Raw genomic sequence first — 13033 nt, forward strand, 5'->3', positions numbered from 1 at the left:
TGTAACATTTTTGCACCAAATGATGTCTTTTTGACATAATTTAGTCCTCTTACATGTAAAAAAAGTACATTTGATTGAGTAAAGATTATTTATGTTGGTTTTGTGCCACATGTTGTTATTGCATGGCTGAAAATTGGTCATACATGAATATATGCGGAAAAAGTGAGGAAAGTTGTGGTCTTTACAAGAAATTTTTACAGATGGATCACCAATGAACCATGTTAAAACCACAGAAGAAGTACGAATAAACCAGGCAAAGAACACGTAAATCAACATAGAACATAAACCGTGCGTGATTATTGTGCTGTGTATATGCAATTCATTACTGATTGGTGCATCAGTTATGTAATTTGAACGTGATATGTGTGCCGTATACGCGATATAAAAATTGAACATTAGTGGTACATGCGGGAAAAGTCTGTTAGAAATACGTAGAACGGTGGTGGGAAGCCACAAATATGCATCTCACAAAAATCACGTAATATTTAGGTAATAAGGAAGGGTTAATGGCCGATGAAGTGTGGATGTTTAGAAATTAACGCACAATGTGGAAAGCTCAACCATCCGACCCTAAGCTGAAGAAGGTTGCTTCTGCGAAGTGCTTTAATCTCTGATAATGTACACCTCGAAAGCCATCAAGCTGCTTATACCATGATCATGTAATTTTTTTGGTTTGGGTTGATTTTTTCCACAAAAACATACCATTTGTTACAAATAGCGACGTGTTGTCAGGTTACAGTGACAACGCACAGCTCAGCCGGCTGAGTGGGGGACGGACCTCAAGTGTAGTGGCAAAGGAAAGCGATACATATGCTGATGGTCACGATGGGTTAAACAAAGCATCAGTTCAGAGAGAAAGTTCTCCTCTTACGCTTGTTTTTGTCCAGATGATGAAGCTAATGTTTGTTTTAAAGAAGCCAGCGCAGTGATACAGAACATTTAAGCTACGTGACCGAAACTACTTTTTTAGGCGTGCATTATCACTTTTTAATGCACATCCAGCCGCCAATCAGAATCAAGATTTCACCCTGACCATGGTAGACTGTGATTCCCAACAGGCCAAACTTTTTGAACAGTTCAAAACCAAATTCAATAAAAGACCCATCGGCTGAAACCCTCAACGGATATCTGCGCTGTTGAAGTCTAAATTGACTTCCCCGGGTTCTTTAATTTGGAGTCAGAAGGATCCTGTCGTTGGAGGTTCTAATAATGAGACTTGACACTCTGAAACTCTGGTTCGCCTCTGCAGAGGGAGGATTCAACACAGCTGCTCACAACCTCTCATCACAGTCTGTGTCAATTCTGGCTTCTTCCTTCTGCAGGGTCTTTTTATTGAACACGCGTATGTGGTTCACAATTCATGATCAACTTCCTACACATTCAGCTTCTTACATTTGTCTTTACCAAATAAATGTTTTTGACAAAGCACAAAGGTTGGTGCAGGGGTGCTCTTAACCACATCTTTCCATTCCCTTTTGAGCTGCTGATGACCGTTCTTTACCTTTCACAATAGAGACACATTCTTTGTCAGGCTTAAGTTTACAACACATCTCTAAAACAGTAATACATATCTGATTATGATTTCCACTGTACATATTTCATTATAATCTCCACAGTGCACATCGACGGATGACAAACGCAACAAAGACTTGTATATCACGCATGTAACAAGAAACACCAAAATTCCACAAGTGGAAAATGTGCAAAATGTGTGAAGTCGCCCTGACAATACCTTAATTCCTTTATTTTATTGCACTACATCAAACTCTTTCATATCAGTTTTTGTCAATGATTGATTCATACAGTTTTTGTTTGGGCGGCCATTTAACCTGATAGAACTCTGTAGCTCTGACATGGTTGCCATGGTGTCAACAAGCCATTACTTGTAGCTTATATGCTATATGTAAATATCCATCCAAGGTTGTTCCTAACTTTGTGTTGATTGTTCCAGGGTGCCACTACTACTATCTTCCCTGGGGAAACATTAAGCCAGTGGTGGTCCTGTCCTCAGAGTGGGAGGATATCCGACCGAGGATTGAAGCTCTCAACATGCTCCATGCCATCATTGACCGGCTGGTGGGTATGCTCCTTCACCTGCTTCATGACTCCTCATCCACCTGGTTGGTTCCAGTCCACATTTAGGGCCTGAATCAGCAGAACCTTGGCCTTCCACAACTTTTCTGGTTTACAAAACAGGATCTTAACAGTGGCCAACTCTTATTGGATCATATAGATAGGTCTAATTTATGCTGGACGCGTTGTCCAATAAGTCATAAAGTAGACCACGGCGCCAAGAGTACACAAGATAAAGCAACAGGTATTTTAATATTTTGTTAAAGCATATTTGAAAAGAGTCAAATACAAAAGCACTATAAACGATAAAGAACTGCTTTATTTTGGTTATGTCAGCGGTTGCAGACCAAGGCCAATGAATTTTACACCAAAAGCTGGCTCAACGAGGGCGTCCAGTGTTTTCTGGTGTTGTTTTATTATTGCAGCAAGTTAAGTGCTAAGAAAGCTGGAACATTCTCCACGGATGACAACAGCCCAAGGACATTGTCGACACAGCCTCGTCTACGACTTGTCCATCTCTAAACCACTCTGGACAGTCAAGTCTAAGGCCAAATCGGAATTCCTCCAGTAACCTTACGGCGTCTCCCTACCATTTTATCCTTCCAAGCACAGAGATATGAAAAAACGTTGTCTTCAAATTTTGGGGTTACTACCACTTGATGACATCATCAATAGCCGTCTGCCATCTACGTTAGCTCAGAGGTGCCAGCGCTCGGACAATAACAACACCCGTTTAGATACTTTAAAAAGTCAAGCTGAAATAAAAAGTCATTACTTACATCTAAATTTGAACTTCTGTGCTTCAGAACACACCCACGTGAAAAAGTGTCCTTCTGTGGCGGGTAACCCTCCCGGTGGAGGGGTAGCCAGCCCTCTGACTCTAAAAAGAAAAGCAGTTTGGACACCACTACAGCTCCAATTGCCAATAGGGAGGAGCCAGAGGGGTAGGGAAGGTATTGGGACTCGGCCTGATACTTGGATTGAGCTTATTTACAATCGTTTCCTCTCTAGAAAGATGTTTTCTGGTAGATAAAGGTGTGTTGAATTTTTATGAGAACATTTTTTTTTATAAGTGGGAAACCGGCAGGCACCAATCTAGCCACAGGGGTTGCAAGCCAGTAACTTCTGTGCCGGTCCCAAGCCCGGATAAATAGAGAGGGTTGCGTCAGGAAGGGCATCCGGCGTAAAAATTGCCAAAATAACCATGCGAATCATCCACAACACTTTAGACATACCGGATCGGTCGAGGCCCGGGTTAACAACGACCGCCACCGATGCTGTTAACCTACAGGGTGTCGGTGGAAATTTGACTACTGTTGGTGGAAGAAAGAGGGGAGGCAGAAGGGTCCGTTGCCAGAGAGAGAAGGGAAAAGGCAGGAACATAGGTTTGAGAATAGGGACTCTTAACGTTGGCACAATGACAGGGAAAGGCAGAGAGCTGGCAGACATGATGGAGAAAAGGAAGGTAGATGTACTGTGTGTGCAGGAGACAAGGTGGAAGGGCTGCAAGGCACGTAGTATTGGAGGAGGATACAAACTTTTCTATCATGGTGTTGATAGGAAGAGAAACGGGGTAGGAATGATTCTGAAGGGGGAGTTTGTAAACAGTGTTCTAGAGGTGAAAAGAGTCTCAGACAGGATGATGAGCGTAAAGTTAGAAATTGAAGGGGTGATGGTGAATGTAGTCAGTGGGTATGCGCCACAGGTTGGCTGTGAGTTAGAAGTGAAGGAGAGATTCTGGAGTGAGTTGGATGAGGTCATAGAGAGTTTTCCCAGAGGAGAGAGAGTTGTTATTGGAGCAGACTTTAATGGGCATGTTGGTGAGGGCAACAGAGGTGATGAGGAGGTGATGGGCAGGTTTGGTGTGAAGGAAAGGAATCTGGAGGGACAGATGGTGGTGGACTTTGCGAAGAGGATGGAAATGGCTGTAGTCAACACTTACTTCCAGAAGAGAGAGGAACATAGAGTGACATACAGAAGTGGAGGTAGGAGTACTCAGGTGGACTACATCCTATGTAGACGAGGTCATTTGAGAGAGGTTAATGACTGCAAAGTGGTGGTAGGAGAGAGTGTAGCCAGACAGCACCGCATGGTGGTGTGTAAGATGACTCTGGAGGTCAGGAAGAAGAAGATAGGGAAAACAGAAAAGAAGACCAAGTGGTAGAAGCTACAGAATGAAGAAACTTGTGAGGAATTTAGGCAGAAGTTGAGGCAGGTCCTGGGTGGTCAGGATGAGCTTCCAGAGGACTGGGAAACTACAGCAGAGATTATCAGGGAAACAGGTAGGAAGGTGCTAGGTGTGTCATCTGGAAAGAGGAAAGACGGTAAAGAGACTTGGTGGTGGAATGAGGAAGTACAGGAATGCGTCCAGAGGAAGAGGTTGGCTAAAAGGAAGTGGGATGTAGAAAGGACTGAGGAAGGTAGACAGGAGTACAAGGAAGCGCAGCGTAGAGTGAAGAGAGAGGTGGCAAAGGCCAAACAGAAAGCTTACGATGAGCTTTATGACAGGTTAGACACAAAGGAAGGAGAGAAGGACTTGTACAGGCTAGCCAGACAGAGAGACAGAGATGGGAAGGACGTGCAACAGATAAGGGTGATTAAGGACAGAGATGGAAAGGTGCTAACAACCCAAGAGAGTGTACAGAAAAGATGGAAGGAGTATTTTGAGGAGCTGATGAACGAGGAAAATGACAGGGAAAGAAGGGAGGAAGATGTGGTTGTTGTGGAGCAGGAAGTAGCAGAGATTGGAAAGTATGAGGTTAGAAAGGCTCTGAAAAGGATGAAGAGCGGAAAGGCCGTTGGTCCTGATGACGTACCTGTGGAGGTATGGAAGTGCTTAGGAGAGACAGCAGTGGAATTTCTAACAAGGTTGTACAATAGGATTTTAGAGAGTGAGAAGATGCCTGAGGAATGGAGGAGAAGCGTTCTGGTCCCGATCTTTAAAAACAAGGGTGACATGCAGAACTGCAGCAACTATAGAGGAATAAAGTTGATGAGCCACACAATGAAGCTGTGGGAAAGAGTAGTGGAAGCCAGGCTTAGGAAGAAGGTGGAGATTTGTGAGCAGCAGTATGGTTTCATGCCCCGTAAGAGCACCACTGATGCCATTTTTGCTTTGAGAATGTTGATGGAAAAGTACAGAGAAGGTCAGAAGGAGCTGCATTGTGTGTTCGTAGATTTAGAGAAGGCGTATGACAGGGTGCCGAGGGAGGAGCTGTGGTACTGTATGAGGTCGTCTGGAGTGGCAGAGAAGTATGTCAGAGTAGTTCAGGACATGTATGAGAGAAGTATGACGGTGGTGAGATGTGCTGTAGGTCAGACAGAGGAGTTCAAGGTGGAGGTGGGACTACACCAAGGATCAGCTTTGAGTCCTTTTTTGTTTGCTATGCTGATGGACAGGCTGACAGACGAGGTAAGACAGGAATCTCCCTGGACAATGATGTTTGCGGATGACATTGTAATTTGCAGTGAGAGTAGAGAGCAGGTGGAGGAACAGCTAGAGAGGTGGAGGTTTGCTCTGGAAAGAAGAGGTATGAAGGTCAGTCGTAGTAAGACAGAATACATGTGTCTGAACGAGAGGGATCAAGGTAGAAGCGTTAGGTTACAGGGGACTGAGGTGAAGAAGGTGCAGGAGTTTAAGTACTTGGGGTCAACAGTTCAGTGTGATGGGGATTGTGGAAAAGAGGTGAAGAGGCGAGTGCAGGCAGGTTGGAGCGGTTGGAGGAAAGTGTCAGGAGTGTTGTGTGACAGAAGAGTGCCAGCAAGACTCAAAGGAAAGGTGTACAAGACAGTGGTGAGACCAGCTCTGCTCTATGGGTTAGAGACGGTAGCAGTGAGACAGAGACAAGAGGCTGAGATGGAGGTAGCAGAGATGAAGATGTTGAGGTTCTCCTTAGGAGTGACCAGGTTAGACAGGATAAGGAACGAGTACATCAAAGGGACGGCTCATGTTGCCTGTGTTAGCGACAAAGTCAGAGAAGCCAGACTGAGATGGTTTGCACATGTTCAGAGGAGGGATAGTGGATATATTGGTAGAAGGATGTTGGAGATGGAGCTGCCTGGCCGGAGGGCAAGAGGACGGCCAAAGAGGAGATATATGGATGTCTTAACAGAGGACATGAAGTTGGCTAACGTTAGGGTAGAAGATGTTCATGATAGAGTGAGGTGGAAAAGGATGATTCGCTGTGGCGACCCCTGATGGGAAAAGCCGAAAGAGAAAGAAGGAAACCGGCAGGCACCATTACCGTCACCAGATCAGCAGTTTTAGTTTAGACACTATCGTTTAAAGGGCAGCTACACTTATTTAATGCTGTAAGACTGTGCTAGAAGAAATGTTTTTTTTTTCCAGGAGGCAAACCTGCAGCACGTACATCTGCAGGTGAAGGCAGGCAGTGACATGGAGGAGGTGGAGCTGCGGGTGGTTCAGCTGTTGGATCAGCTCATCACAGACTGCAGGTAAGAGCTGGTTCATGATTGTTTGTGTTTACAAAAATAAATTCAGCTTCTTTTAAACCCCAAACCCTAATTTTTGTGGTTCTTTTCTCAGTGAGGAGCTCCCGTCCTTTGACCAGTGGCAGTGTGTCACACCTCTGGATCGGTCAATCAGACACATCCGGACGCTCCACCTGAAGCAGATCGCTGCTGCCGCTCTGGCCTTCAAACATGGACCTGAGACGGAGCTCTCCACCATGCTGGAGCATGCCGAGGACTGGGCCAACAGACTGAGAACCATCGCAGAGGAGGTGTGCAGCAGAAAACAAGACACGGCTATAAAAAAACTACCATATCAGAAAAAAAAGCTTAATGATAAAAAATATCTTAATATGGCAAAACATATTAATATTGAAATGACCATATATGGCAAAAATTACCTTGTTTAAAAAAACATGACCTTATATGGAAAATTACCTTACACAGAAGTCAGCTTTTGTGTAAAATATGTTTTTCCTAAAAGCAACCTGAAAACCATTAGATGCAACAAAAAATTACTATTTACTTATTACTATTATTAATACTATTTATTGAAAATTCTACAATTACCCAACAAAAGTACATAATAGCTAAAAAAAAAAAGATCTCTGAATTCTCTGGCTAGGCTATGAACTGGGGATCTTGTGACATCTGGGGGGGTCCGTGTCCCCTGAGGTGCTGGTTCTATTCCTTGTCTCTAAGTGCTGGGCATCTTCATAATTCCAACAAAAGGGAGTCTGGTCTGCCCAAGTTTACCACGCTTGTCGGTGACCCCCACTTCTCCTGGGCGTCCTCCTCTTGGGCGGAGCGGAGTGGCCCCTGTCTGGCTTTCTACTGGACTTCCAGTGGGTCGGGTGGGTGGATCTTTGGGGCGATCTCGGTTTGTTGCGGTTGGGGTGGCGGGATTCTAAGAACTCCTGATTGGTGATGGGCTCCTCATCTGGGGCAGGGGGGGGCTGTCCGGCGGGTGGGGCCTTATGCTGGACCCCCTGGCGTGGCTGGGGCTCCCCGTGCCCCCTGCTCTCTGGCGTTGGGGAGCCCCTGTGGTGGTCCTGGTCTGGGTGGAGGTGGGTCGCCCGGCAGGCGGATTTCCTCAATCTGCCATCTCGTGTGGGTGTCTGGGGGGCCCCGACCACCACTGCTGCTTTGCCTTTGCCCGGTGCCTGGACACTCTCCCTCTTTTTACAGTCCATCAATCGCAGTGGAAAATTGACCTCGGCACAGGTGTCGGCTCACCTGTGCACTAATGCATGATGGGATGAGACGCTTTACATGTGTGTGTGTTTGTATGCATAAGTATGTGCGTGAGCTGTAGTTATAATGTGTCCGTGTTGACTGTGTGGGAAGAGTGTGTATGGATAGGGCCCACTATGAGGGGCCGTATAAGACATTATTTATTCTGAACCATTCACATTCATACATTCTTGCTCTCACAGTCATATATACTCTCTTTCGCATACATATATTGTCTTACGCATCCATATATTCTCTCTCTCACATTCATACATTCTTGCTCTCACAGTCATATATACTCTCTTTCGCATACATATATTCTCACTTGCACATCCATATATACTCTCTTTCGCATGCATATATTCTCACTTGCACATCCATATATTCTCTCTCTCGCATGCATATATATTACTTTACACATACATACATTCTCACTCTCATTGTCACTCTAAAAAAGAATGTATGTATGTGAAAGACAAGTATATATGAACGTGTGAGGAAGAGTTTATATGTGTGTGAGAGAGGAGTATGCATGAAACGGAAGTGACTTTGCATGAAAAGGAAGGCACTTTGAATGAAAAGGAAGGCACTTTGCATGAAACGGAAGGCAGATGATTTCTCGTGCTCTGATTGGACGAGAGGCCGCCACCTCCCATTTTGAACAGACGCTAACACGAACCAATAAGAAGGCCATCGGAACCTTAAGAAATATTTTATCTTCACCTCAAGTGGTCACAAATCTGTCTGCATCTCTAGAGACACAAAGGAATGTCTCAAATACCAATAATGGTAATAGAAGCGCCACCGAAACAGAAAATCCGTATCCACCTTATTCCTAGCCCCCATGAGCCTTTGCGTGAATTATGGGCGACACTTCCTGTAGACGCTGGAACACGCATTTACATTAAAACAAATTCCTCTTGTTTTCGATCCATAACTACATATAAATGTGGGAAAACCAGCTGTCATTTCTTAAAAAAGGCAACGGTGAGGTGGAGATGAAATATTTGTTAAGGTTCCGATGGCTGCAGGACCCCCGTGGCTACTTCTTGCCGGTTCGTTTTTTTTTAAAAATAAACTTTATTAACAATATCTTGCACATACAAAATACCAAACACAAAACTCCACTGTGTGCAAAATACAATCTTCACGTTCGCCATGAGAATGAACAAAAAAAACATAATGATAACCGTGTAAAACAGGTTATGCAAAAAGAAAACAAAAATAATAAGGCAAAGGAATCTGTTAAAGTTTCAGGAGAGACCATGTTTCAACTGTTCTGACAGCTTGTTTGTTAGTGGAAGATTTAATACTGTTCACATACAAAACCATTTCTTTCTGAAAAACATAAAACACGTTTTTTTTGTTGGCATATTTACATTTGTGTATAAAGTATTTAGCCATAATTATAAGTAAATTAACTACATATATTTTTTCTGCATTAAGTCTTTCTTGTGTAAAATATCCAAAAATAATATGCTCGTAAAATAATCTATAATCTTCACATAGATGAGTTCTTATAAAATGTATCACATCTTTCCAAAATAGTTGAGTGAAAGAGCAAAACCAAAAAAGATGAGGCAGTTTCTGGTGAGGAATGACAGAATGAACAGTTTATGTCCAGATCTTTTTTAAACTTAGTAAAGAAATGTTTCACTGGATAAAATTTGTGAAGAATTTTGAAAGAAATTTCTCTGATTTTATTGGTGATGAAATACTTTTGTGGCAGGGTCCAAACCTTTTCCCACTGAATTCTACATCCAAAGCTGTTCCAGTATGAGATAACATACGGTTTTGTGGCAATCTCATTTTGAAACAGAGAACGGATACTTTGATTATTCCTGCTAGCTGAAAAACATACCTTTCCACACCACAAGTCTGTTAATTTGGGATTTCTTGCTGGTTCATGTTAGCGTCTGCACTGTAATCCCTAGCGAGTTGACTGAACTTAAAAATTATTGTGTAACAGATTACGCAACAGTTAAGTTATATTATTAAAACTTTTAAGTTAACATTTATTAAAATTCATATTGTCAGTTGGCTTACATTTGTATTATTTCATATAAAAAATATTAAGATTCCTCAACTTATAAAAGAGAGATTATTTACTTAAAGTTTTTAATATTTTCCAACTAAAAAACGCTTTAACTAACTATATTTTTATATTACTCAACTCATAAAATATGTAAAATTCACTCAAATGCTTTATAAATTCTTTAACTCATTAAATGTGTAGCATTGAAAATATTTAAAATTCTTCAGCTTAAAATGTATTCTAAACAGAGATATTGATACTGCCCCACTACATTTTAAAGGCTAACATTGATAAAAACCATCAAACGTGAAGGCCACACAATATTGATTGCTTAATACACTTTTTTTAATTGCTCTTTAAAAAAAAAGCACAAATATCAAGAGGATGAAGAAACAATAAGTGCAATAAAACTGCATTATAAGAGTGCCACACAACATATTGACAAAAAGAGTTGGTTTTGTATTGTACGGCAGAAAAAGCAAATGATCACAACAAAACACATTAGTTACATAACACTTAAACCAACAAATAGTCCATTCTGGAAGACTCACTCAACGAAACATTCTTCAGCGTCAATAAAGGTCCTTTCAGTGGTTTGCTGTCCTCAAGGCTCAAGACAGCATTCTGAATAAATATGAAGGCAAGTTCAAGTTTTTTGGGGTGCTGTAGGTCCAGAGCATAGATGTCCCCGAAGAGTTAGAAGAGATTAGTCAGCCAGATCTGTGGGACCACTGACGGCAGCATCAGGAGCATCACCACGACAACTGAGAAGATACCCACAGCAGTGTCTGTGAGGTCTGGTATTCTGGAAAATACAAAACAAAAAACACAGATGAGTTCAGACCCTCAAAGATATTCATCACACTAATGTCCAAAACTGACATTCCTGCCATCTGTCAATGGGAATCTTTTCATGCTAACATTCTGTTGGCTTTTAATCAACTGGCTGTGATGTTTTAGGGACCAACTCCAATTAAAATTGTGTTTTTAAAAAGTTCTTTAGCATTTTTCTGAAGGAGGACATTTATAAAATAATTTAAGACTAAAGCTTCATTTTTCTTTATTCAAATAATGATGGATCAGGAGCAGAAAAAGGTAAACGAAAAGGTTCCCACTCCTTCCAATCAGGAGTCCCTGATGTTCGCCTTTCATCTTCCGTCTCATTTTTAAAACCATTTAAAAATATCACTCAGTTTACAAACTACAAACAATTGCCCTATTTATTATGTCACTCAATAAAATCTCAATCAATATTAAAGGATTAGTGAAAACCATTGACAGGGAGTCGTGTGCACTTACTGTACAGGTCTTGAAGAAGTTGGAGGCATCTTCATGCAGATAAACAGGAAGTGCAAGGAGGACAAGTGCCCGTCTCATGTTCACGTCACGCTGGTCCTAAAAGAATATAAAGAAATATCCATTACCTTTGAAGCAAATGCAGAGGAAACACTTCCAATATTTATTTAAGGAACTTTAAGAAATAATAAAATGATACCTTTTCTAGATGTCTATTTCTAGTAAGAGGACAATACAGTGTCTATGTCATGATCCACTTCAGGTCAAAGACCCAAAGTCATTTTTAAGGCAAGTTACACCTTGGCTTCTTACAGCTGTTTACAAATGATTTGTTATCCGTTTTTGAATTATGCACATTAGAAATTCACCTGGAGGTCATAAATCCTAACCAAGCTGGCCAGTTCCTGTCTGTTTTGGTGGACTTGGTCTCAGAAAAGGGCAGCTTTGAGTTACACAAACATGTAAAAACTGCACAATTTCCTCTGACTGCATCTACTCTACATAAATCCATTTCAGATCTTGACAGATGAGTTTTCATGGTTTCAAATGATGGAATGGTGCTAATGCAACATCATTTTATTATTGTAATATACTGTCATAAAGACATGACAATATTCCAAAGTGTCTCCACATACATGGCAGTGGAAACACTTTGGAATATTTGCTATGTAGTACTGCAGTATTATATGTAGTACTGCATAGTGCCAAAGTAACAGAACACAACTTGCACCTCCATTCCATTGTGCCACCTTCAGCCTGCAATCTAAATATGTTTAGTTAAATTGTAAATAATTTCAACTCTATTTAGACCTTTGGCTAGTTAAAATGTGCATAAATGTTTCCATGCTGCCGTATAAATCTAATAATGGTAATAGTTCAGGATGAATGCATTAAATAAGTATAAAACTCACCCACTGACACCTCTTTTCTGGTGAAATGGTGACTTTCTGGTGAACTTTCTGAAGTTCAGTATCTGAAAAAGTCCAAAAGAGATTTTTCAATGTTAAAAAATGTTTCAATTATATTCTGATCAAAAAACATTTATTGCACTACACAACCTCTTGCATTTTTTGTTTTTTTAAATAGCTCTAGACAAATAACTGATCAGGAGACAAGTTACCTGGCTGGCCTTGGCGTCTACCTGAGGTGAAACACTGAACACTCTGTAGTTCGGTACCTGAACACAACACGAGCACGTTGATTAATTTATTTTTACAAAAACCTTTTTTATAACGGAGATCGGTGATTTATAAAAGCTTAAAGCTGCATTCAAAACCCAATGCTTCCATGTAGCAGCCAGGCTTCAAACTGTTGGCGGTAGCTCCTCCCACACAACCGTTAGAGGCTTTGAGTGACATTTTTGGACAAATGTCCAGCAGCAAACTTTAGCCACAGACAGAGGCCTCCAACGCGAATTTCACACGCGGATCACGTTTAGTGTGATTGCAGCATAACAGATAATTTCTACCTACCTCTTAAAAAAAAAAAAACCTCATCACTGTCGTAACTTACGGGCAGAAATGCATTTTGGGTTTGGCTCGCCATACGTCTGCTAATATGACAAACTAATCATGTATGCATTGCCACATTAAGCTCTAAAACAATCGTAACACACATATGTTTAAACAACAGTAAACCACATCTACGGTAGTATAAGAGCATTTTTAAAGCATTCATTCATAAACCATGAACGATACTTACCAAATTAAATCAGGGCTGAAGACAAGACGGCACCATCAGCGATGAGGCGGATGAAAAAAAAAACGAGGTTGTGGCGTCTTGAAGCGGGACGAAATCGCAACGCTTTGCAGAAAAATAAAATGTTCGACTTTCAATTTCAAACGTCGTATACTCGCATTCGGCAAATCCAACATGGCCACCTGAGCTAACGTAGAGAAAACGAAAGACCCTCCCACCAGTACGTGA

The 13033-nt window shown here is 41.6% G+C and overlaps 1 protein-coding gene across 6 annotated transcripts in view; it reads left to right on the forward strand.

Annotated features, from left to right (window-relative positions):
• The window catches only part of dysf (dysferlin), a 110099-nt gene that overhangs the window by 26497 nt on the left and 70569 nt on the right, over positions 1-13033 (forward strand). For all 6 annotated transcript variants that reach the window (XM_020711502.2, XM_020711503.2, XM_011487299.3 and 3 more), the window contains 3 exons: positions 1952-2076; positions 6422-6528; positions 6620-6815. In XM_020711502.2, coding sequence (XP_020567161.1) covers positions 1952-2076; positions 6422-6528; positions 6620-6815 — 428 coding nt within the window. The remainder of the gene's footprint in view (positions 1-1951; positions 2077-6421; positions 6529-6619; positions 6816-13033) is intronic.

The sequence above is a fragment of the Oryzias latipes genome, chromosome 18, assembly GCF_002234675.1.
Source record: "Oryzias latipes chromosome 18, ASM223467v1".
In the NCBI taxonomy this organism is placed as follows: domain Eukaryota; kingdom Metazoa; phylum Chordata; class Actinopteri; order Beloniformes; family Adrianichthyidae; genus Oryzias; species Oryzias latipes.